Source organism: Lynx canadensis, chromosome D2 (assembly GCF_007474595.2).
Source record: "Lynx canadensis isolate LIC74 chromosome D2, mLynCan4.pri.v2, whole genome shotgun sequence".
NCBI lineage: Eukaryota > Metazoa > Chordata > Mammalia > Carnivora > Felidae > Lynx > Lynx canadensis.
The window spans coordinates 34,715,962-34,736,208 of NC_044313.2; the positions used below are offsets into that span (position 1 = coordinate 34,715,962).

General features: G+C 38.6%; 1 protein-coding gene and 1 long non-coding RNA gene across 2 annotated transcripts in view; one reads left to right on the top strand and one right to left on the bottom strand.

Moving 5' to 3' along the window:
* Positions 1–5,229: 5,229 nt before the first annotated feature.
* LOC116738385 overlaps positions 5,230–20,247 on the top strand; it is a 29,598-nt gene continuing 14,580 nt past the window's right edge. The window contains exons 1-2 of the long non-coding RNA XR_004344268.1: positions 5,230–5,374; positions 5,487–5,574. This is a non-coding gene — a long non-coding RNA (uncharacterized LOC116738385). The remainder of the gene's footprint in view (positions 5,375–5,486; positions 5,575–20,247) is intronic.
* The window catches only part of KIF11 (kinesin family member 11), a 46,603-nt gene continuing 39,803 nt past the window's right edge, over positions 13,448–20,247 (bottom strand). The window contains exons 19-22 of the mRNA XM_030335604.2: positions 18,957–19,179; positions 17,962–18,113; positions 16,790–16,906; positions 13,448–14,867 (exon numbers count right to left, since the gene is read on the bottom strand). Coding sequence (XP_030191464.1) covers positions 14,736–14,867; positions 16,790–16,906; positions 17,962–18,113; positions 18,957–19,179 — 624 coding nt within the window. The 3' untranslated portion in view covers positions 13,448–14,735. The remainder of the gene's footprint in view (positions 14,868–16,789; positions 16,907–17,961; positions 18,114–18,956; positions 19,180–20,247) is intronic.

Here is a 20,247-nt window from a genome sequence, read left to right on the forward strand (position 1 = left end):
CTTAGAGTTGTTTTTGGGGTTTTTTGTTTAGATTCAACATGTAAGTGGGATCATGCAATATTTCTCTTTCCTTGTCAGACTTATTTCACTTAGCATAATGCCTCCAAGGTCACTCATCTTGTCACAAAACTACGATTTCCTTTTTTTTTTTTTTTTTTTTAACATTTGTTTATTTTTGAGAGACAGAGAGAGAGCACAAGCAGGGGAGGGGCAGAGAGAGAGGGAGACACAGAATCTGAAGCAGGCTCCAGGCTCTGAACTGTCAGCACAGAGCCTGATGCAGGGCTCGAACCATGAACTGCGAGATCATGACCTGAGCCAAAGTCGGAGGCTTAATCGACTGAGCCACTCAGGCGCCTCTCGATTTCCTTATTTTTTTGGTAGCTGCATAATATTCCATATATTTATGTATTCATCCATTGGTGGACACTTAAGTTGTTTCCATGTCTTGGCTATTGTAAATAATGCTGCTAGGAACATCATGAGGGTGCAGACATCTTTTTCAGTTAGGGTTTTTGTTATCTTTGGATATATCCCAGAAGTGGAATTGCTGGATCATATGGTAGTTCTATTTTAAATTTTTTAAGGATCCTTCATACTGTTTTCCATAGTAGCTGCACCAATCTGCATTCCCACCAACAGTGCACAAGGGTTCCCTTTTCTCCATATTTATGCCAACATTTGTTGTCTCTTCTCTTTTTTATGATGGTCATTCTAACAGGCATGAGGTGATAATCCCACTGTGGTTTTAATTTGCATTCTCCTAATGACTAATGATGTTGAGCACCTTTTCATGTACTGGTTTTTGAGGGTTTTTTTTTAAGTTTATTTATTTATTTTGGGAGAGAGTGTGTGTGGAAGAGGGGTAGAGAGAGGGAGAGAATCTCAAACAGGTTACAGGCTGTCACAGCAGAGCTGGACTCAGGGCTTGAACTAATGATCTGCAAGATCATGACCTGAGCTGAAATCAAGAGTCAGACACTTACTGGGGTGTCTGGGGGGCTCAGTTGGTTAAGCATCTGACTTCAGCTCAGGTGATGATCTCATGGTTCATGGGCTCAAGCCCCACGTTGGGGGTCTGTGCTGAAAGTTCAGAGCCTGGAGCCTGATTTGGACTCTGTCTCCTCTCTCTCTGCCCCTCCCCTGCTCATGCTCTGTCTCTCTATCTCTCAAAAATAAAAAAACATTAAAAAAAAAAAGTCAAACACTTAACCAACTAAGCCACCCAGGCACCCCTCATGCAATGTTATCCTTTCATGTATCTTCTTTGTAGAAATGTCTTTTCAGGATCTCTGCTCATTTTTAAAGTGGGTTATTTGTTTTGTTATTGAATTGTATGAATTCTTTCTATGTTTTTGATATTAACCCTAACCAGATATATGATTTGCAAACATACTTTTCCCATTCCACAAAATGTGCTTTCACTTTGTTAATAATTTATTTTGCTTTTTAGTTTGATGTAGTCCCACTTGTTTATTTTTTATTTTGTTTCTTTGCAAACACTTTGCTATGTGAAAGAAGCCAGACACAAACATCCCTGATGAACATAGATGCAACCATCCTCAACAAAATACCAGCAAACCAAGTTCAAAAATACATTTAAAATATCATTCACCATGATCAAGTACAATTTATTGTAATATATTGCAAACATGGTTCAATATTCGCATATCAACAGGATACATCACTTCAAAAAGAAAAAGGATAAGAATCATATGATCATTTCAATAGATGTAGAAAAAGCATTTGACAAAGAACAACATCCATTCATGACAAAAATTCTCAACAAAGTACGCTTAGAGGAAACATACCTCAACATAATAAAAGCCTTATATGAAAAACCCACAGCTAACATCATCCTCAATGGGGAAAAACTGAGAGCATTTCCCCTAAGATTAGGAACAAGACAAAGATGTTCACTCTCACCACTTTTATCCAATGTAGTAATGGAAGTCCTAGCCACAGCAATCAGACAAAAACAAAAATAAACTTTTGGGACTACAAAAGCTTCTGCACAGCAAAGGAAATAACAAAACTAAAAAGCAACTTATGGAATGGCTGAAGATATGTTTTTTAAATGTTTATTTATTTTGAGAGTGCACACAGGTGTGTGAGAGCAGGGGGAGGAGGAGAGAAAAGGAGAGAGAGCATCACAAGCAAGCTCCATGCTGCCAGTACAGAGCCCAACATGGGGCTTGATGTCACAAACCATAAGATCACGACCTGAGCCAAAACCAAGAGTCAGGTGCGTAACCAACTGAGCCACCCAGGTGCCCCTGAGTGAAGATATTTGTAAAATGATGTATCCAGTAAAGATTTAGTATCCAAAATATATAAAGAACTTATAAAACTCAACACCCAAAAACTAAGTAATCCAATTTAAAAATGGGCAGAAGTCGGGGCATCTGAGTGGCTCAGTTGGTTGGGCATCTGACTCTGGCTTAGGTCATGATCTCATGGTTTATGAGTTTGAGCCCCACATTGGGCTCTCTGCTGTCAGCACAGAGCCTGCTTTGGATTCTCTGTCCCCCTCTCTCTGCCCCTCCCCTGCTCAAACTCTATCTCAAAAACAAATAAAACATTTTTTAAAAAATTTTAATAAAAAAAAAGAAACCAAACAAATGAGCAAAGGGGAATAAAAAGAGAGAGATAAACCAAGAAATAGACTTTTTGAAAAGAGAGAGAGAAAGCATGAACTGGGGAGGGGCAGAGGGAAAGGAAGAGAGAGAATCCTAAGCAGGCTCCACGTCCAGGGCCAAGCCCGATGTGGGGCTCTATCCCATGACCATGAGATCATGACCTAAGCAGAAATCGTGAGTCAGAGGCTCAACCGATTGAGCCACCCAAAGTGCCCCAAGAAACAGACTTTTAATTATAGAGAACAAACTGATGGTTACCAGAGGGGAGGTGGGGGGGGGGGGGAGATGAGGATTAAAGAGTACACTTATGATGAGCACAGAGTAATGAATAGAATTGTTGAATCACTATATTGTACACCTGAAACTAATATAGCACTGTATGTTAACTATACTGGAATTAAAATTAAAAACTTTAAAAAATTAAAAAAATAGAAAACAAGGAAAAAGAATTTTCAGAGGGAATGAGGATAAGAGCAGGAATCATAGCAATTGCTATGGAGTTTCTGTGGTGGCAGTAGCTGTGAAATGACAGGAGTCAGAATGAAAAGCAGCATCTTCTATGTGCGGTGGCTCGTGGCACTGAGCCATAGTTTGGCACCCTTCTCTTTCATGGTCTTGGGAGCAATGATTGTGGAAAAGAAGCAGAAGGGTGTCACACATGGAGGTGATAGAAGGCCAGCCACAAAATGAGTATCCTCTCATTGTTTTCTACCTTATTATACCTCCAAGGCTGAAAGTCTAGAACGCTTTTGCTACATTTTGATAGTCCAGCAGATAGATAATAACTCCATTTTATAGATGAGAAGTAGGCTTAGAGAAAGTAAACAATTTGTACAAAGGCACAGAGCTAATAAACAAAGCAAGTATTTAATCTCAGTTATGATTCTTTTTTTTTTATTTTTTATAATTTTTTTTAATGTTTACTTATTTTTGAGACAGAGAGAGAGCATGAATGGGGGAGGGTCAGAGAGAGAGGGAGACACAGAATCCGAAGCAGGCTCCAGGCTCTGAGCTGTCAGCACAGAGCCCGACGCGGGGCTCGAACTCACGGACCGCGAGATCATGACCTGAGCCGAAGTCGGACGCCCAACCGACTGAGCCACCCAGGCGCCCCTGATTCTTTTTTTTTTAATGATTATTTATTTATTTTTTTTTTTTTAATTTTTTTTTTTTAATTTTTTTTTTTCAACGTTTATTTATTTTTGGGACAGAGAGAGACAGAGCATGAACGGGGGAGGGGCAGAGAGAGAGGGAGACACAGAATCGAAACAGGCTCCAGGCTCCGAGCCATCCGCCCAGAGCCTGATGCGGGGCTCGAACTCACGGACCGCGAGATCGTGACCTGGCTGAAGTCGGACGCTTAACCGACTGCGCCACCCAGGCGCCCCTGATTATTTATTTTGATAGAGAGAGAGAACAAGCAGGGGAGGGGCAGAGAGGGAGGGAAAGAGAACTCCAAGCAGGCTCTGCCCTGTCAGCACAGAGCCCGACGTGGAGCTCCATCTCACATGAGATCATGACCTGAGGTGAAATCAAGAGTTGGAGGCTTAACGGACTGAGCCACCTAGGCACCCCTCAGATACGATTCTTTCTTTTTTCTTTTTTTTTAAGTTGATTTACTTATTTTGAGAGAGAAAGAGAGACAGACAGAGCAAGTGCTGAAGAGGCAGAGAGAGAGGGAGAGAGAATCCTAAGCAGGCTCTGCACCATCAGTTCGGAGCCCAATGTGGGGCTCAAACTGATGAACCATGAGATCATGATCTGAGCTGAATTCAGACACTTAACTGACTGAGCCACCCAGGTGCCCCCCCTCAGATATGATTCTTAAACAAGAATTTTCTGTGATAAGCAATGGTAATGTATACGAGTACTATTTTTTTTTTTAAGTTTATTTATTTGAGTGGGGGACAAAGAGAGAGGAGAGAGAATCCCAAGCAGGCTCTGGGCTGTCAGCACTGAGTCTCACGTGGAGCTCAATCTCACGAACTCTGAGATCATGACCTGAGCCAAAATCAAGAATCAGATGCTTAACCAGCTGAGCCACCCAGGCGCCCCAATAATTGCACTGTTATTTCAAGCTCCATATATTTCAAATATTTCAATTATAGTTTAATTATCCAATATTTTATTTTAAAATAAGTCATAGGCACTTCTTACATAAAGGATAAGAAATAGGCCTATTATTTGTCGTTACCAAAAATTCAGGAAAAGATTATTAGGCTTATCGATTCTATTCCCATCGATAAAAAGAAAAATCAGAGTGATTCTAAAAGGGTAGCTTGATTTTGTTTTCACTATCCTAGTTTTGAGTTATCCAACCAAGTGATATATAATTCAGTGAGAAAATAACAAAGGACATTTAAAAATTTTGTTTAATGTTTATTCTTGAGAAGAGACAGAGTGTGAACAGGGGAGGGGCAGAGAGAGAGGGAGACAAAATCTGAAGTAGGTTCCAGCCTCTGAGCTGTCAGCACAGAGCCCGACGTGGGGCTCGAACCCATGAACTGTGAGATCATGACCTGAGCTGAAGTCGGATGCTTAACCGACTGAGCCACCCACGCGCCCCAACAAAAGACATTTAAAATAATATTTTTAATAGAATGTCTATGAAGTGTTTTCATGTTTTTCTCTTCTTTCTCTTCCTCTTTGGGAGAAAATGTCCCAAGGGACATCTGCTACTGATACTCCTGCTGACCAAAAGTCACTTACTTCATCAGACAATATGCCAAGCCTAGGTATGGCAACAAGGTTTTAAATTTCCTTCAAAACAAAAGCTTTTGAATAAGGAGGTCAGATTAAACCTAAGGAGATATCAGATTAAATTCTTATTTTCCTCGGTCTCTTCAGGTTCACATTGGGGAAGTATTTTGAAGACATAGAAGGTGACCAGAAAGACTAGAAAAGACTTTTGGCTGCCAAGGGGCAAAAAGAAATGGTAAGTAAACATACAACAATTTTGTTTAATAAGAATAGAATAGGAACCAAATAGGCACACATTTGAAAAGGAAATCTCGGGGTGCCTGAGTGGCTCAGTCGGTTAAGCGGCCGACTTCAGCTCGGGTCATGATTTCGCGGTCTGCAAGTTCGAGCCCCGCGTCGGGCTCTGTGCTGACAGCTCAGAGCCTGGAGCCTGTTTCGGATTCTGTGTCTCCCTCTCTCTGACCCTTCCCCATTCGTGCTCTGTCTCTCTCTGTCTCAAAAATAAATAAACATTAAAAAAAATTTTTTTTGAAAAGGAAATCTCTCTTGAACTCAGTCCACTATTTGTCTGACACGTTGGACAATGTTAATGCGAGATTACACAGGTTCTGCTCCCACCTAAGACAGAAATCTGTCAAAGAAAAAATGAGATAAACTACACAACTTTTCTTGAGCACATCAGAGAGCTAAGGTCTCAGGGCAGCTGAGTTCTCTCAGGAAAGACAGGACTTCCTAAGGAGAGACAAGGATGAGCAGTAGCTGACCTGTGGTAGAGCCTGTGAGGAGGAGTAAACATGTAAGAAGGAGTCAGCTAAAATTTTAAACAAATTGCCAAAGGCTTAATATGAGCCAACAAGAAAGTATAGAATCTCTAGGAAGTGCAGACACAGTGGGAATTTGCACCCACTAGCCGGGTCTTCACAGACTTTACCAGGTGCTCAAGAGAGTCTGGAGGCTGGGCAGAAGACCAGAGACAGCCTACATCCATGATGCAGGCCTGGGAAGGGAGGAGCCTTCACTACATGAGAGGCATGGAGCCCAGACCCTTCTTCCCTATAGACAAAAGCCACAGGGAGAAGGGCAGCACCATCCTGGCTCCTAGGGAACAGGTAAAGACCACTGTGATTGAGATAAAGGTGAAAACAAACACACAAACAGAAAACATCCACTCCTAGGGGTGGGGCACGACACTCTTCCCTGCAAAGAAAGGGCCAAAGATATGGTCAGAGTTTGGCGACCCCAGAGAGGGACGGGATCACTGAGAAAGCCCAACTCCCCTAAGACATGGGACACAGGGCCTGCTTAGAAGTAAGGCTGGACCTGCCCAACAGAAAACCCTCCTCAACCTCCACGCCAGCCAACAAACCCCAGGAATCAAGGCATAGCATCCTTCCCAAGGCAGAAGGGCAAAAATGTGCTTACAGACTCTTCCATGGCTCAGGCACACAGGGAAGGCTGAAAGTGGAGAATAGAGCAGAAATATTGAGAAAAGCCCTCCAGCAACTTAGCTCCCTGCCCCCCCCCCCATTACAAGTACTGAAAGCCAAAATTCTAGAGAAAATTTTGAAGGCATCCAGAGAAAGAAGACATTAAATGCAGAAAAGCAAAGATAGGAATTACCTACCAGCCCTCTTGTTAGAAACTGCAACCAGAAGACAACAGAGTGACATCTTTAAAGTGCTGAAAGAAAATAACTATCAACCCAGAAATCTAGACCCAATGAAATATCTTTCAAAAATGACAAAACAGAGAATTATTTAGAAACCAAAAACTGACAGAATTCATCACCAGCAGTCCTGTACTATAAGAAATGTTCAAGGAATTTCTTTAAGCAAGAGGAATATATATGGCATTGTAAACAAATAAATGGATTTACAAAAACAAGTGATCTCTGGAAATGGCTAAAATGAAAATAAATAGGAAGACATTCTTTCTCTTATTTTTTATCTAAAAGATAAATGACACTCATTTAAAAAAAATATAGTAGTAATGCGTTGTAGTTCTATTGCAAATATAAAAATAAAATGGAAACAACCAGAAAAGATGAGAAATAATTAAAAGTATGCTGTTGTTTGGTTCTTAAACTATACTTGCATCAGTATAATGTTTTTGAAAGTAAACTGATTAATTCAAGATGTATATTGCAAACCTTTGGACAACAACTAAACAGAAGTTTAATGGCAATAAAATAGATTCATAACAACATTTAATTAATTCTAAATGAGGAAAAAGGAACAAAGAACAGAGGAAACAAAACAACCAGCAAGATTATATATTTAAGACCAATAATTAAATGTAAGCGTTCTAAATAAGCTAATTAAAAGACAGATTGTCAAGGGCATCTGCATGGCTCAGTTGGTGGAGTATCCGACTCTTGATTTAGGTTCAGGTCATGATCCCAGGGTAATGGATGTGAGCCCCACATCAGGCTCCCCACTTTCTTAAGGTGGAAGATCACTAACTCAGACAGGTGCAGTGTTAACTATGGTTGCTGCTTATTTTCAACAAATGCCCCCAGGAAGAAGGCTATATTCACTGAGCAAGGTCAGAGTCAGGTCAAATAAAGACAAGTCCTGTGACTAGTGGGGGTCTCCAGAGAATTGCCAGATAGGTCAAATAGTAACAGTTATTTGAGAATGGTGTTTTCAGGAAGCTCCAAACCTATTCTATGCCAGCCAGTGGCTGCTAGGCTACTGGTTTTCACTATGATCGTGGGACTGTTGGTTTTCAAGGCTAGTAAGAAGCTGGGGAGAGTGATGAGAATAGGTCAAGTTAAAATCCCACAAAGCTCATCATTCTAACCAAAATATAGCCTTTAAAAAAATAAAAAATAAATGCTCCTTGGATTATTCCAAGCCTTTGGTTTATTACAAGAATTCTAAAAAATTTTTCTCTTGACAGATTTTCTGTCTCCTTGCTTTTATGGAGGACTGTTTTATGGAGGACCTTACTCTACCATTCCCACTGACTTTACTTATTCATTACTTTGAAGCTATCATTCCATTGTCTGCTTCCTTTCTTTCTACTGCAAAGTCAGCTGTCAGCCTAATTGTTTTTCCTAGTAATGTCTTGTTTTTTTCTAGTTACTTATAAGACTTTTTCTTTATTGTTGGCTTTTAGCTGTTTGACTATGGTGTACCTAGGTGCGACTTTATATTCACCCTGCTTGAGATTTACAGAGCCTGAGTCATTCTCTCTTCTTCCTTTGGAGGCTCTAATTACATGTATGTTAGATCTTTTCACCATACTGTTTCTTTTGTTTCTGTGCTTTTGTCTTGTTATGTCTAGTGTAGCTATTTTCTTCTAACCCATCATCCACTTTTAAAAACTCCCTTTAGGGGCACCTGTGTGGCTCAGCTGGTTAAGCATCTGACTCTTGGTTTCAGCTCAGGTCATGATCTCACGGTTCATGAGTTCAAGCCCCACACTGGGCTTCTCACTGGCAATGCAGAGCCTGCTTGGGATTCTTTCTCTCTCTCCTCTCTCTGCCCCTCCCTTCCTCACTCGTGCACATGCGCTCTCACTTTCTCTCTGTCTCTCTCTCTCTCAAAATAAACTTAAAAAAAATCACAAACAGAGGCACCTGGGTGGCTTATTCAGTTAAGCTTCCGACTTTGGCTCAGGTCATGATTTTGTGGTTCACAAGTTCAAGCCCTGCATTGGGCTCTGTGCTGACAGCTGAGCCTGGAACCTGCTTCAGGTTCTGTGTCTTCCTCTGTCTCTGCCCCTCCCCCACTCATGTTCTGTCTCTCCCTCAAAAATAAACATTAAAAAAATTAAAACAAACTCGGCAATCAAAAAGAATGAAATCTTGCCATTTGCAACTATGTGGATGGAACTGGAGGGTATTAGGTTAAGCGAAATTAGTCAGCAAAAGACAAATATCATATGACTTCACTCATATGAGGACTTTTAAGATACAAAACAGATGAGCATAAGGGAAGGGAAGCAAAAATAATATAAAAACAGGGAGGGGGACAAAACATAAAAGACTCTTAAATATAGAGAACAGAGAGTTCTCTTAAATATAGAGAACAGGAGGGCTTGTGGGAGGAGGGATAGTCTAAATGAGTAAGGGGCATTAAGGAATCTACTCCTGAAATCATTGTTGCACCAGATGCTAACTAACTTGTATGTAAATTAAACAATAAGGGGCACCTTGGTGGCTTAGTCGGTTGAGCATCTGACTTCAGCTCAGGTCATGATCTCACAGTCTGTGAGTTCGAGCCCCGTGTCGGGCTGTGTGCTGACAGCTGGGAGCCTGGAGCCTGCTTCAGATTCTGTGTCTCCCTCTCTCTCTGCCCCTCCCCTGCTCATGCTCTCTCTCTCAAAAATAAATGATAACATTAAAAAAAATAATAAATTAAAAAAAATTTTTTTAAAAACAATAAATAAATAAAATTACTTAAAAAAGTACGTATTGTATAACAAAAAAATTAAAACAAAATTAAAATAGATTGTAACATTTAAGAATTTTTTTCCCATCTGCTAATTAATTCTACCTACAATATTAATGCCACTATGATTCAATTACCTCTTCTATTTTGAATGGATTTTTAGGCCAAAATCATATACAATGAATCATTTTAAGACTTACTGTTATCATTTCTCAATATATACAAATATTGAATAATTATATTGAACTATTATATGCCAATTATGTCTCATTAAAAAATAAAAAATTTTAAATAAAGTACATAACTCAGTAGCATTTAACATGTTCACAATATTACACAACCATCACATCTATCTAGTTCCAGTATATTTCCAATATCCCAAAAGAAATCTACATACTTATTAGTCACTCCCATTTCCCCTCTCAATCAGCCTTGGCAATCACCAGTATGTTTCTATGAACTTACCTGTTCTGGATATTTTGTAGAAAAGGAATCATAATCACACAATATATGAACTTCTGCATCTGACTTCTTTATTTTCAAGGTTTATTCACACAGTATCATGTACCAGTATTTCATTCATTTCTATGGCCAAGTAGTAATCCATTGTATGTATATACCACATTTTGTTTATCCATTCATATGTTGATGGACACATAGGTTGTTTATAACATTTGACTATTGTGATAGTGGTGATATGAACATATATGTACAAGTATTTTAAGTGGATGATTTTTTTATTTTCTCTTGGATAGGTACCTAGAAAGGGAATTATGGGTCATACAGTAATTTTATGTTTAACTTTTTTAGATACCATCAAATTATTTTTCTACAATGACTGAACCATTTTACATTCCCACAATATATGAAGGTTCCCGTTGAACATCTTCGCCAATACTTGTTATTTTTTGTTTTTACTATAGCTATCCTTTTGGATGTAAAGTGATATCTCTCTGTGGTTTTGATTTGCATTTCCTTGAAGATGACATACACTTTGATACTTTCAAGATTCTGTATTCAGCTTTAGATAGTTTGAATATATAACGTCTCTCGTTGTGAATCTCTTGGAGTTTCTCCTGTTTGAATTTGTTAAGCTTCCTGGATGTACAGATTCAAGTGTTGCAACGAATTTGGGAAGTTTTCAGCCATTATTTCAAGTATTTCTGCCCATTCCCCTCCTCTCCTTCTGGTACTCCCTTTTTGCAAATGTTGGTATGATTCATTGCACTCCACAGGTCTCTTAAGCTTTATTTAGTTTTTCCTTCATTCTTTTTTCTTTCTGCATTTTGGATTAGACAAATTTCAATTAACCTGGGTTCGAGTTCACTGGTTCATGCTACTGCCTCCTCACATCTGCTATTGGAATCCTCCAGTGTTTTGTGTATGTGTATTTTCATTCCAGTTTTAGTACTTTTCTGCTAAAAATTTGTGTGGCTCTTTTTTTTAGTTTCTTTACTAATATTCTCCATTTGTTGAGACATTGTCCTCCTGAATTCCTTTAGCTCTATGAGTGTATTTGAGACAGTTCATTTAAAGTCCAATGTTTGTGTTTCATAAGGGATGGTCTGTATTCCTTTCTTCTGTAAATGGGCCATACTTTGTTTCTTTGCATACTTCTTAGCTTTCTGTTAAAAATTTTTTGGTATTATAATGTGGTTCTCTGGAAATGGGATTCTTCTTGCCTCAGGGTTTTTGTTTGTTGCCTGCCGTGGCTGTAACCGTTTGTTACTTACCTAAACTATTTTCGAGTATCGATTCTTTGACTTCTGTAGTCTCCGAGGTCTCTTTTTGCTTGCATAGTAAGCTGACAGATTTCCTTGAATACCAGTAACCAAGAAATAAATAAAACAAGAAGTAAAAAAAAAAAATTAAGGAAAAGAAAAAAAATCCTTCGAGTCTTTACAGATTGACTGTGTTGGAACACACCTTCAGTGCTTAACTAGGCCATTTAAAATCTGCCTTAGTTTTCACTATCTGCTTGTGCTGAGCCTGGAGATCAGCCAGCAGTGAAAGCTTAGGGTCTTCTCTAAGCATGTAAGTTAGCCTGGACATGAGTGGCTTTCTCAACTCCCCAGTATACGTAGGCTTTGAAGGCCTAATTTCCCTAAGAAACTCTCCTTTTTTTCCCCTCTCAGGCTTTACGCTCTTTTATTTACCTCAGCTGTCATTTTTTGCCCCAGGTAGCAGCAGGGCATTCATTGGCCTTATATATATATAATATATATATATATTATATATATATATATTTTTTTTTTTTTAACGTTTATTTATTTTTGAGACAGAGAGAGACAGAGCATGAACAGGGGAGGGGCAGAGAGAGAGGGAGACACAGAATCTGAAACAGGCTCCAGGCTCTGAGCTGTCAGCACAGAGCCCAACACGGGGCTTGAACCCACGGACCGTGAGATCATGACCAGAGCCGAAGTCCGACGCTCAACCGACCAAGCCACCCAGGCGCCCCTCATTGGCCTTATATTTTTGAGAAATGCCTGCCACTTTTCCACCCTGAGTTGTGAACAAAGGCAAGTGCCTTGCTTCAGTCCTCCAGATTGCCCCAGGCAGAACAGTTTTTTGAGAACAAGAGGTCCTCTACTCCTTCAGGACCAGTGAACGGCGTCCCCACTCGGAGAATGTGTGTTTGCCGTCTGTCTTCACCAGGGAGCTGGGAAGGGGAATGGAGCAAGAGCAAGTAAAATAACAAAGATTTCCTAGTTTTAGGTTTGCCTTTTCTTGATTCAGCATTTGCTTTGTTGCTATAAACCTAGTTCTGACAAAGTTGTTTCTGAATGGTTTTGCCTCAGGAGGAATGAGTCCTTGAAGCTGCCTATTCTGTTTTTGCTGATAGGTTTTGTTTTGTTTTGTTTTGTTTTTGAGTGCTTGATATTGTATATGAAAAACTGTAAAGCTGATTTAAGGCTTGGGATGTTAAAATTCTCTGGTGATCTGGGCGCACTTGGCTAGCTCAGTCAGCGGAGCATGTTACTCTTGATCTCAGGGGTTGTGAGTTAGAGCCCTACGTTGGGTGTGGAGCCTACTTACAGTAAAAAAAATTTTTAATTTTTAAAAAATTTTTTAAAGCTGAGTCATATGTTGGGTGGCTCAGTTGGTTAAGCATCCAACTTCAGCTCAGGTCATGATCTCACAGTTCTTGGTTTCGAGCCCCACGTCGGGCTCTGTGCTGACACCTCAGAGCCTGGAGCCTGCTTCGGATTCTGTCTCTGTCTCTTTGCCCCTCCCCTACTTGCGCTCTCTCTAATGTAAAATAAAACATAAAAAAATTCTCTAGTGATTTATTTTTGCTTGTCAGTTGCATTAGCATTCCTAGGTAACTTTAAAATGTCAGAGAACGGATGACTTAAAGCTGGACTTCAGGCCCTGTGAGGGCCACTCTGTTTCTCATTAATCCGTTAGAGTACAACTGAAAGCCTGGAATGTTTACCAAGGCCCTTCTTCCTTGGTGGTGCCTGTGTGAAAGTGTATTTTAGGAATTTTAGAACTTGCTGAACTCTGTAAATATAATACATATTAGCTACACTCTATTTTCAAAGTTCTCTGGGTTATAGGCAAGAAATTAAGTGTGGAAAAGACTCAGCACAAATTGGAGCCAACAATTTGTCAAGTAGAAATGAATGCCTTCTTCATCTTATCATCAATGGAAGGAGTGAGGTGAAAGAAATAAGTAAGGAAATAAATAATAGGGCAAGCAAGTTAATGTAGAAACCAAATTTATTGATGGATTTACTGAGGGCAGATTATTTTCTTAGATATTATCCATAGGTTATGTTGACATCTGATTTTGCAGAGAAATTGTATCATTATTTTTATTAAGATAATTAACACTTCTGAAGGTAAATTTAGTTCCTTGAAGTAGCACGTTTTCTAATCTCTAATAGGGCTTGGCTTTACTTAGCTATCACAATCAAATCTCTCTAAAGTTATGCACTTAAGTTGATGTGGTCACCAAATGTTTTCTTTGCGTATATTCCTTCTTCTAGTGTGCTGATTCTTCATGTTGAAAAATGTCAACTTCCAGAAATTTGGCTGCTAGATCAAAACTGTCAGGACCCATCTAAGGGTTAAGATTTCAGTAAAGAAAAATATACATATACATATTTTATTATATACAAAGAACAAAGTTTCAGATGAAGGTAAACAAGAGGATAGAAATTATCATCATAATTAATAGCTTCAAAAAGCCCTTTTAAATCACTGGGACCTCTGCCCAAGATACAGGCCACATAGCCATTAATCAGAGCTCTTGGTAGTTCTCCCATAAAAGTAATCTATATTCTGGAGAAGCTGGCTTCTTACAAACTCTGTGGGGGCTAATGTGTTAAGGCCTCATAAAGAAAGGAGTGCTTCTTCATCTAGGGGGAAACAGACTAAAAATATTGAAGGAAGGAATGCTTCTAGGGTTATGTTTATTGTTGATAGTAATTTTAGGCAGAACCACAGAAAAGTGTTAAAGACTCCTAGATAAAATTCAGGCTATCTCATAATAAGAATAGATACCATTTTGTAGCTCTACAGATGGTTTGGTAGCAAATGAAAAACGAGAAAATGAGCTGAGAATGCAGACTGGAAAAGTCTAGGGAAGGAAGCAAGCAGATACAGACATAATTCAATCGTATCAAGAAAAGAACGGAGATGGTCCTTCCCAAGACTAAGTTGGCGGTATTCACCTACATAAATTCAAGCCTAGAAGAACACGCAACTTTTATATATGTGCTGCCTAGTGATATACCAGAAAGGGCTATTTTATATCAAAAGCTAAAAATACACATTTACTGAATGCAAGTCTCAAATAAAACCCAACTTAATGTACAGTGAACTACAAGAATGACAGAAAAATGGGCAGACATATTAAAGTCAACTAAATTTACAGTATTGCCTTGATATTTTCCATTCGTTTTTCATCTATACATAAGGCTCAAGTTCTGGAGTTATAGGTTCTATTTTTCATTTTTCTTAAAAATAAAATTAGCAATCCTCAAGTTAACTAAAGATTTATCTGGGCTCGTAGAGGTAATCTGCTCCTTGTAACAGAATGCTCTGTAGTTTCTTCCACTTTAGACCTCTCCACTGAATTAATGCCCCTGTTTTCTTTGTCTTTTCCATGTGATTTTTTATGCTGTGAATATTAAGGGAAGAAATTAAGTCAATAAAGTAGCATTATACTTTACATATTACAGATATGTGTTATTACATAACATAATACATATTAGTTACACTCTGTTTTTCAAAGTTCTCTGGGTTATAGGCTAGAAATTAAGTGTGGAAAAGACTCAGCACAAATTGGAGCCAACAATTTGTTTGTCAAGTAGAAGCGAATGCCTTCTTCATCTTACCATCAATGGAAGGAGTGAGGTGAAAGAAATATTAATTTTCTGCATGATTTTCCAAGACAAAATTATAGATTTTACTATAGGGCAGTGGTTCTCATCGGGGAGCAATTTGACTCCCCAGAGTACATTTAGTAATATCTGGAGACATTTCTGGTTGTTAAAACCGTAAGGTGCTACTGGCTTCTAGTGCGGAGAAGCCAGGGATGCTGTGAAACGTCCTATAATAACAAGACAGTCCACCACGACAAAGGATTATCCAGCTCAAAATGTCAACAGAGCTGTTATTGATAAATCCTGCTCTAGGAAAATGAAGATTTGATATCATGCAACAACAGGCAATTCTATTTTAAGCAGAGAATCTGATATATGGCTACCTTGAGGTGTTTTTTTAAGCTGTATTTCACCTTTTCTTTTAAACATTTCATATTTCTCACTTGGCAATTGTATTTCATTGGAATTCTCATACTTGCCCATAGAGAGCTTTAAGAGACCAATGACATCCATTGCAGACCCAGTCATCCATGCTGAGACAAATCATACATCAACTTTAGAATTTCAAACCCAGAAAATTTCCCCACATGAGACTGCTATCAGGGAAAACATAATTTTCAGACTTCAGCTGAAGGTCTAAAATCCAACCCCAAATCTTTTCTGGTACTGTAGGGACTTCCCTGCTACAGCTGAACCACTGAGCCTCGCCTTCAAAATGCCATGAACAGTAGTAATGAAAGGATTTCCAACCAGAGATTAAGTAGTCACTAAGGTTCTCTTTTCTTAAGTTTCCTTCTTTCCTTAACTTTATAAGACAGAAGAGAGGGCTGAAAAATGGAAAGAAATATATTTAGAGTTCTCTAACAGTAAAGCAAAAGGTAGGAAGGATTTGGGGATAAAATTACCTTGAGGCAGACATAGAGGAACTGAACAGAATCTAAGCTAGAAGTTTTAACCAGCTTACATGGGGGATGGAGAATTTTTAGACCTTGGTGGGAAGACCCCTGCAAGTCTATTAGATACAAGCACATACATTTATCACAAGCAGCATTTCAACTGTAAAATGTAGACATCAATGTCTTATGTGGGAAAATCCCTCCTTTACAGACTGTGTCTAGGCTCATGTCTTCAAAACAAAGGGAAAGGTACTGGGCAGTTTATAGTGCCATGCTCCCAACAGTGTTGAAAAGGGGTTAGGAAAGGTTACAGGACTTAAGTGAGCAAGATCAAGGCAGGCGAGGGGCTCAGAAAACATGGGGGAATCCTTAACAAGAGAAAAGCCTCAGGTAGAACTAAAATAACGTGAGAGGCCTTCAGTCTCTCAGTCTCTTAAACCTCTTGGCCTTCAGAGTCTGAGTATGGGCAGAGATAGGCTCCAGGACGTCCATGTCAAAGGTGGAGGGAAGAGAGAAATGACTGCTCTTCATATCCATCTGAGAATGTAGGAAGTGGAAAGGGGATAAATACAATAGCTAAAGAGTACTATCTGGGGATGGAATGAAGTCAAACTTTGCCTTCATTTATCCCATAGGAAAACCCTGACCAATTATCAGATTTGTGTAAATAATTTAAATCAGAAAAGTTAACAAGCTATCCCAAAGGAATGACAAAATATTTTTCGGTTTCACCCACCAAGAGTAGCACTTTCCTTCACACTGTATAGCCACTGACTTATATCAGATGTGGAAGGATTATCTGACAGGATATAATCAGGTACCTGGAAAAATGGAATCCCACCACTTGATGAACAATCCACACTAGCATCTATAGATGGCTCTTGACTTGGAGGTTCTTCTATTGAGTGCCCTAGAACTGACTTTTCTTCATCCAAGTCCTAATATAAGAAGGTAGATTAGTGATTAAGTCCAAGGACTTAAAAATCTTCACAAAAGTAAATGCAGTTTTCTTCTTTGAAAATAACACAACATCATTGCATAAAAGTTAAACCTCAACAAAATTCATAGAAAGTCTAAAAAATAATGAAAATAATCCCAAATGTTTTCTCACAGAGAAGAATTTATAATAGTGTGAAAAGTAGTAATCTCAGAATAATGGGATTACAGTTTAATTGTTAGTTTTTATGTTACTTTATGACTTCCCAACTTGTCTATAAATACTATAGTTAAGGGGTGCCTAGGTGGCTCAGTGGGTTAAGCGTCCAACTCTTTTTTTTTTTTTTTTTTAAGCTATTTATTTGAAAGAGACTGTACAAGTAGGGGAAGGCAGAGACAGGGGGGAAAGAGAGAGAGAATCTCAAGCAGGATCTGCACCCTCAGCACAGAGCCCGATTCAGGGCTCCAACCCATGGGCCCTGAGATCATGACCTCAGCTGACACCAAGAATCAGATGCTTAACCAACTTGACCCACCCAGGCACCCCTTGAGCACGGAGCCTGCTTAAGATTCTCTCTCTCCTTCTCCCTCTGCCCCTCCCCTGCTCACTCACGAGCATGCTCTCTCTCTCAAAAAAAAATTAATAACAATAATTACTAGAGTTAAGAGCACAGATTGTGGAGCCCTTCTACGTTCTAATTCCAACTCCACACTGACGTAGGACAAGATACTTCTTAAGTTTCCTCACCTATAAAATGTGGATAGTACTAGCATCTACTTCAAAGGACTACTTAGAGAATTAACTGAGTATATATATTTATGTAAAGTGCTTAGAACAGGCTATCACATAATAAGCACAAATATTGGTTGTTATTATTATTATGACTTTAATAATTTTAAAATACCCAGATTAAAAGAAACAGACTGAAGGGTCAGATGACTACCATTAATGAGACAGGGTAGGATTTAAGGGCAAAGAATAAAATTCTTCACATGAAGTTGATGACAAAAGGAGTTTATGCGAGAGATCTAATATTAGGAATGCTTTAAATTTTACCTGACTGATCTCTTCCTTGTTGCTTTCTGAACAGTTTAGCATCATTAACAGCTCAGGTTGCTTCCTTTTCAACTGATCAAGGAGCTGTTCACGTGGTTCAGTTCTCACCAGGGTTGATGGGTATAAGTAATTTTTCCTCTGTGGTGTCGTACCTTTAGCGGATTATATAAACGGGAAAAGAATTGAAGTGTGGGATTTGAAGAAGATTTTTTTAATGCTAAAATGTATACTTCCAAATGAGTCTTGTCTTCCAAAGATATAGCCACTACCCTACATGGGATGGCCGCGTGGGTGTGTGTGTGTATGTGTATGTATACATGTATATAATACTTCAAAGTATGTTATGTATATAGCTTTGAAGTATAATTTCATACCATAAAACCTACTCAATGATTTTTAATAAATTGACAGGGTCCACAACCCTCAATGCAATGCAAATAATGACTCAATTCTCATACTATTAAATAGTCTGTTATACTTTCTTCCCTAAATCATGATAGCCTACACTGATCTTTGCCATCTGACCTCTCAAAATGGTGATTCCTAAATGCCAAAAGTCCATGACAAAATAAGAGGTACACATAAGAAAATGCACAATGTGGTATGGTTTTTCCACTAAACTGAATTTATTTAACTACATTCCTCAATTTTTGGTATTAAAATGCCCTGATACAAAACAGTGCTAGATAGATGGTTGCTGGTTTTCATTTGCTTTTAAAATGTCTTCTCTTAACAAAGCCAGTTCCCTAAATGTTTGTAAAATTTTATTGAATTGGGATGCCCAAATTTCTAGAAGTACATGTCACTTGTATTGTGACACCTAATCTTGATTAAAGCTGTTTTAGGGTCCCAATTTTTCCATTTGAGTTGACTACAGCGAGATGGTAAAATCCTATCAGGCAACAGCAGGACCTGCTTCTTATGAACATCTGGCACAGTACAAGGTTGACTTCAACTTTAAAAATTTGAACCATTCTATTTCCCTTTGAAATTACCTGTTGGGATATCCAATTTCAGATCCTGTTGTAGAAAGCAATTAAGCTTAGTCAAACCAATTTTTATGGTTTCATTAAATTCTAGACTTTGTGCTATTAATTTTTCTTCATCAGTAGTTATCTGATCAAAAAACATATTATGCTGGTTCTCATTAGCTGCTTTATGTTCATTTAATTTTTCAGTAATCTCTGAACTTGAAGCCTCGCAACCTTGGTTTACAACCTGTAAATGATGCAAATGAGCTTTCATTATTAAAATCGAAATTGTCAAATATTTTATTCAATATGTTATTTCCTCTTACTTTGAAATTTTCCACAGTAAGGTTTTAAAAACACATGCAAAAGTAGAGAAAATAGTATAATTAACCCCCTTGTATTGACTACCCAATCTCAGTGTTTATCCATACATGGGGTATAGCTCAAACAAGATTAACCACTTCCTCTTCATCTTCCCATAGAATTATTCTAAAGCAAATCCTGTATCATTTCATCCATTTACTTCAGCATACATCTCTAAGAGTTCAGAGTTTTTTAAGACCACTCTCATATCTAAAAAATTTAACATTGATTTCTTTATATCAAATGTCTAGTCAGCGTGCAAATTTCACAAATTGTCTGAAACGATTTTCACAATTCATTTGTTTGAATCAGAATTTATCATTAGATTTGGTTGATATGCCTTTAAGTAGGTGATATATAATTTATCACCCAAACTGAGATGCTCTTCAGAGTGAAAAGGGCTACTCTTAGTTATAATTACATCCAAACAACTGATGTCAACAAGGACTATTCCAGGCAAACTAGGACTTAAGATCTTTTAGTCTTAATTCTCTTTTGATATAGGAGATCTTTCTTCATACTTTTCCCTTTGAAAAGTTTTTCTTCTTCAAAAAACTAGGTCTTTGCTCTGCTATCTCAAATTCTGGATCTGGTCAATTGCCATCTCTACACTGTATTTTCATATGTTTATCTATACTCTGTATTTTCTACAAAGTAGTGAGATCCAAAGGTTTGATGTAAATCAGGTTTAATTGTTTGGCAAGAATATTTTGTTGGTGGTGCTGAAAGCACATAATGCCTAGTTGTGTCTCTCATGTGAAGATTAATCAGTTGAGGTACCTGGCTGGCTTAGGTAGTAGAGCATGTGGCTCTTGATCTCGGGGTCATGAATTCAAGCCCCACAGTGGGAGTAGAGTTAACTTAAAAAAAAATAAATTCTAGGGGCGCCTGGGTGGCGCAGTCGGTTAAGCGTCCGACTTCAGCCAGGTCACGATCTCGCGGTCCGTGAGTT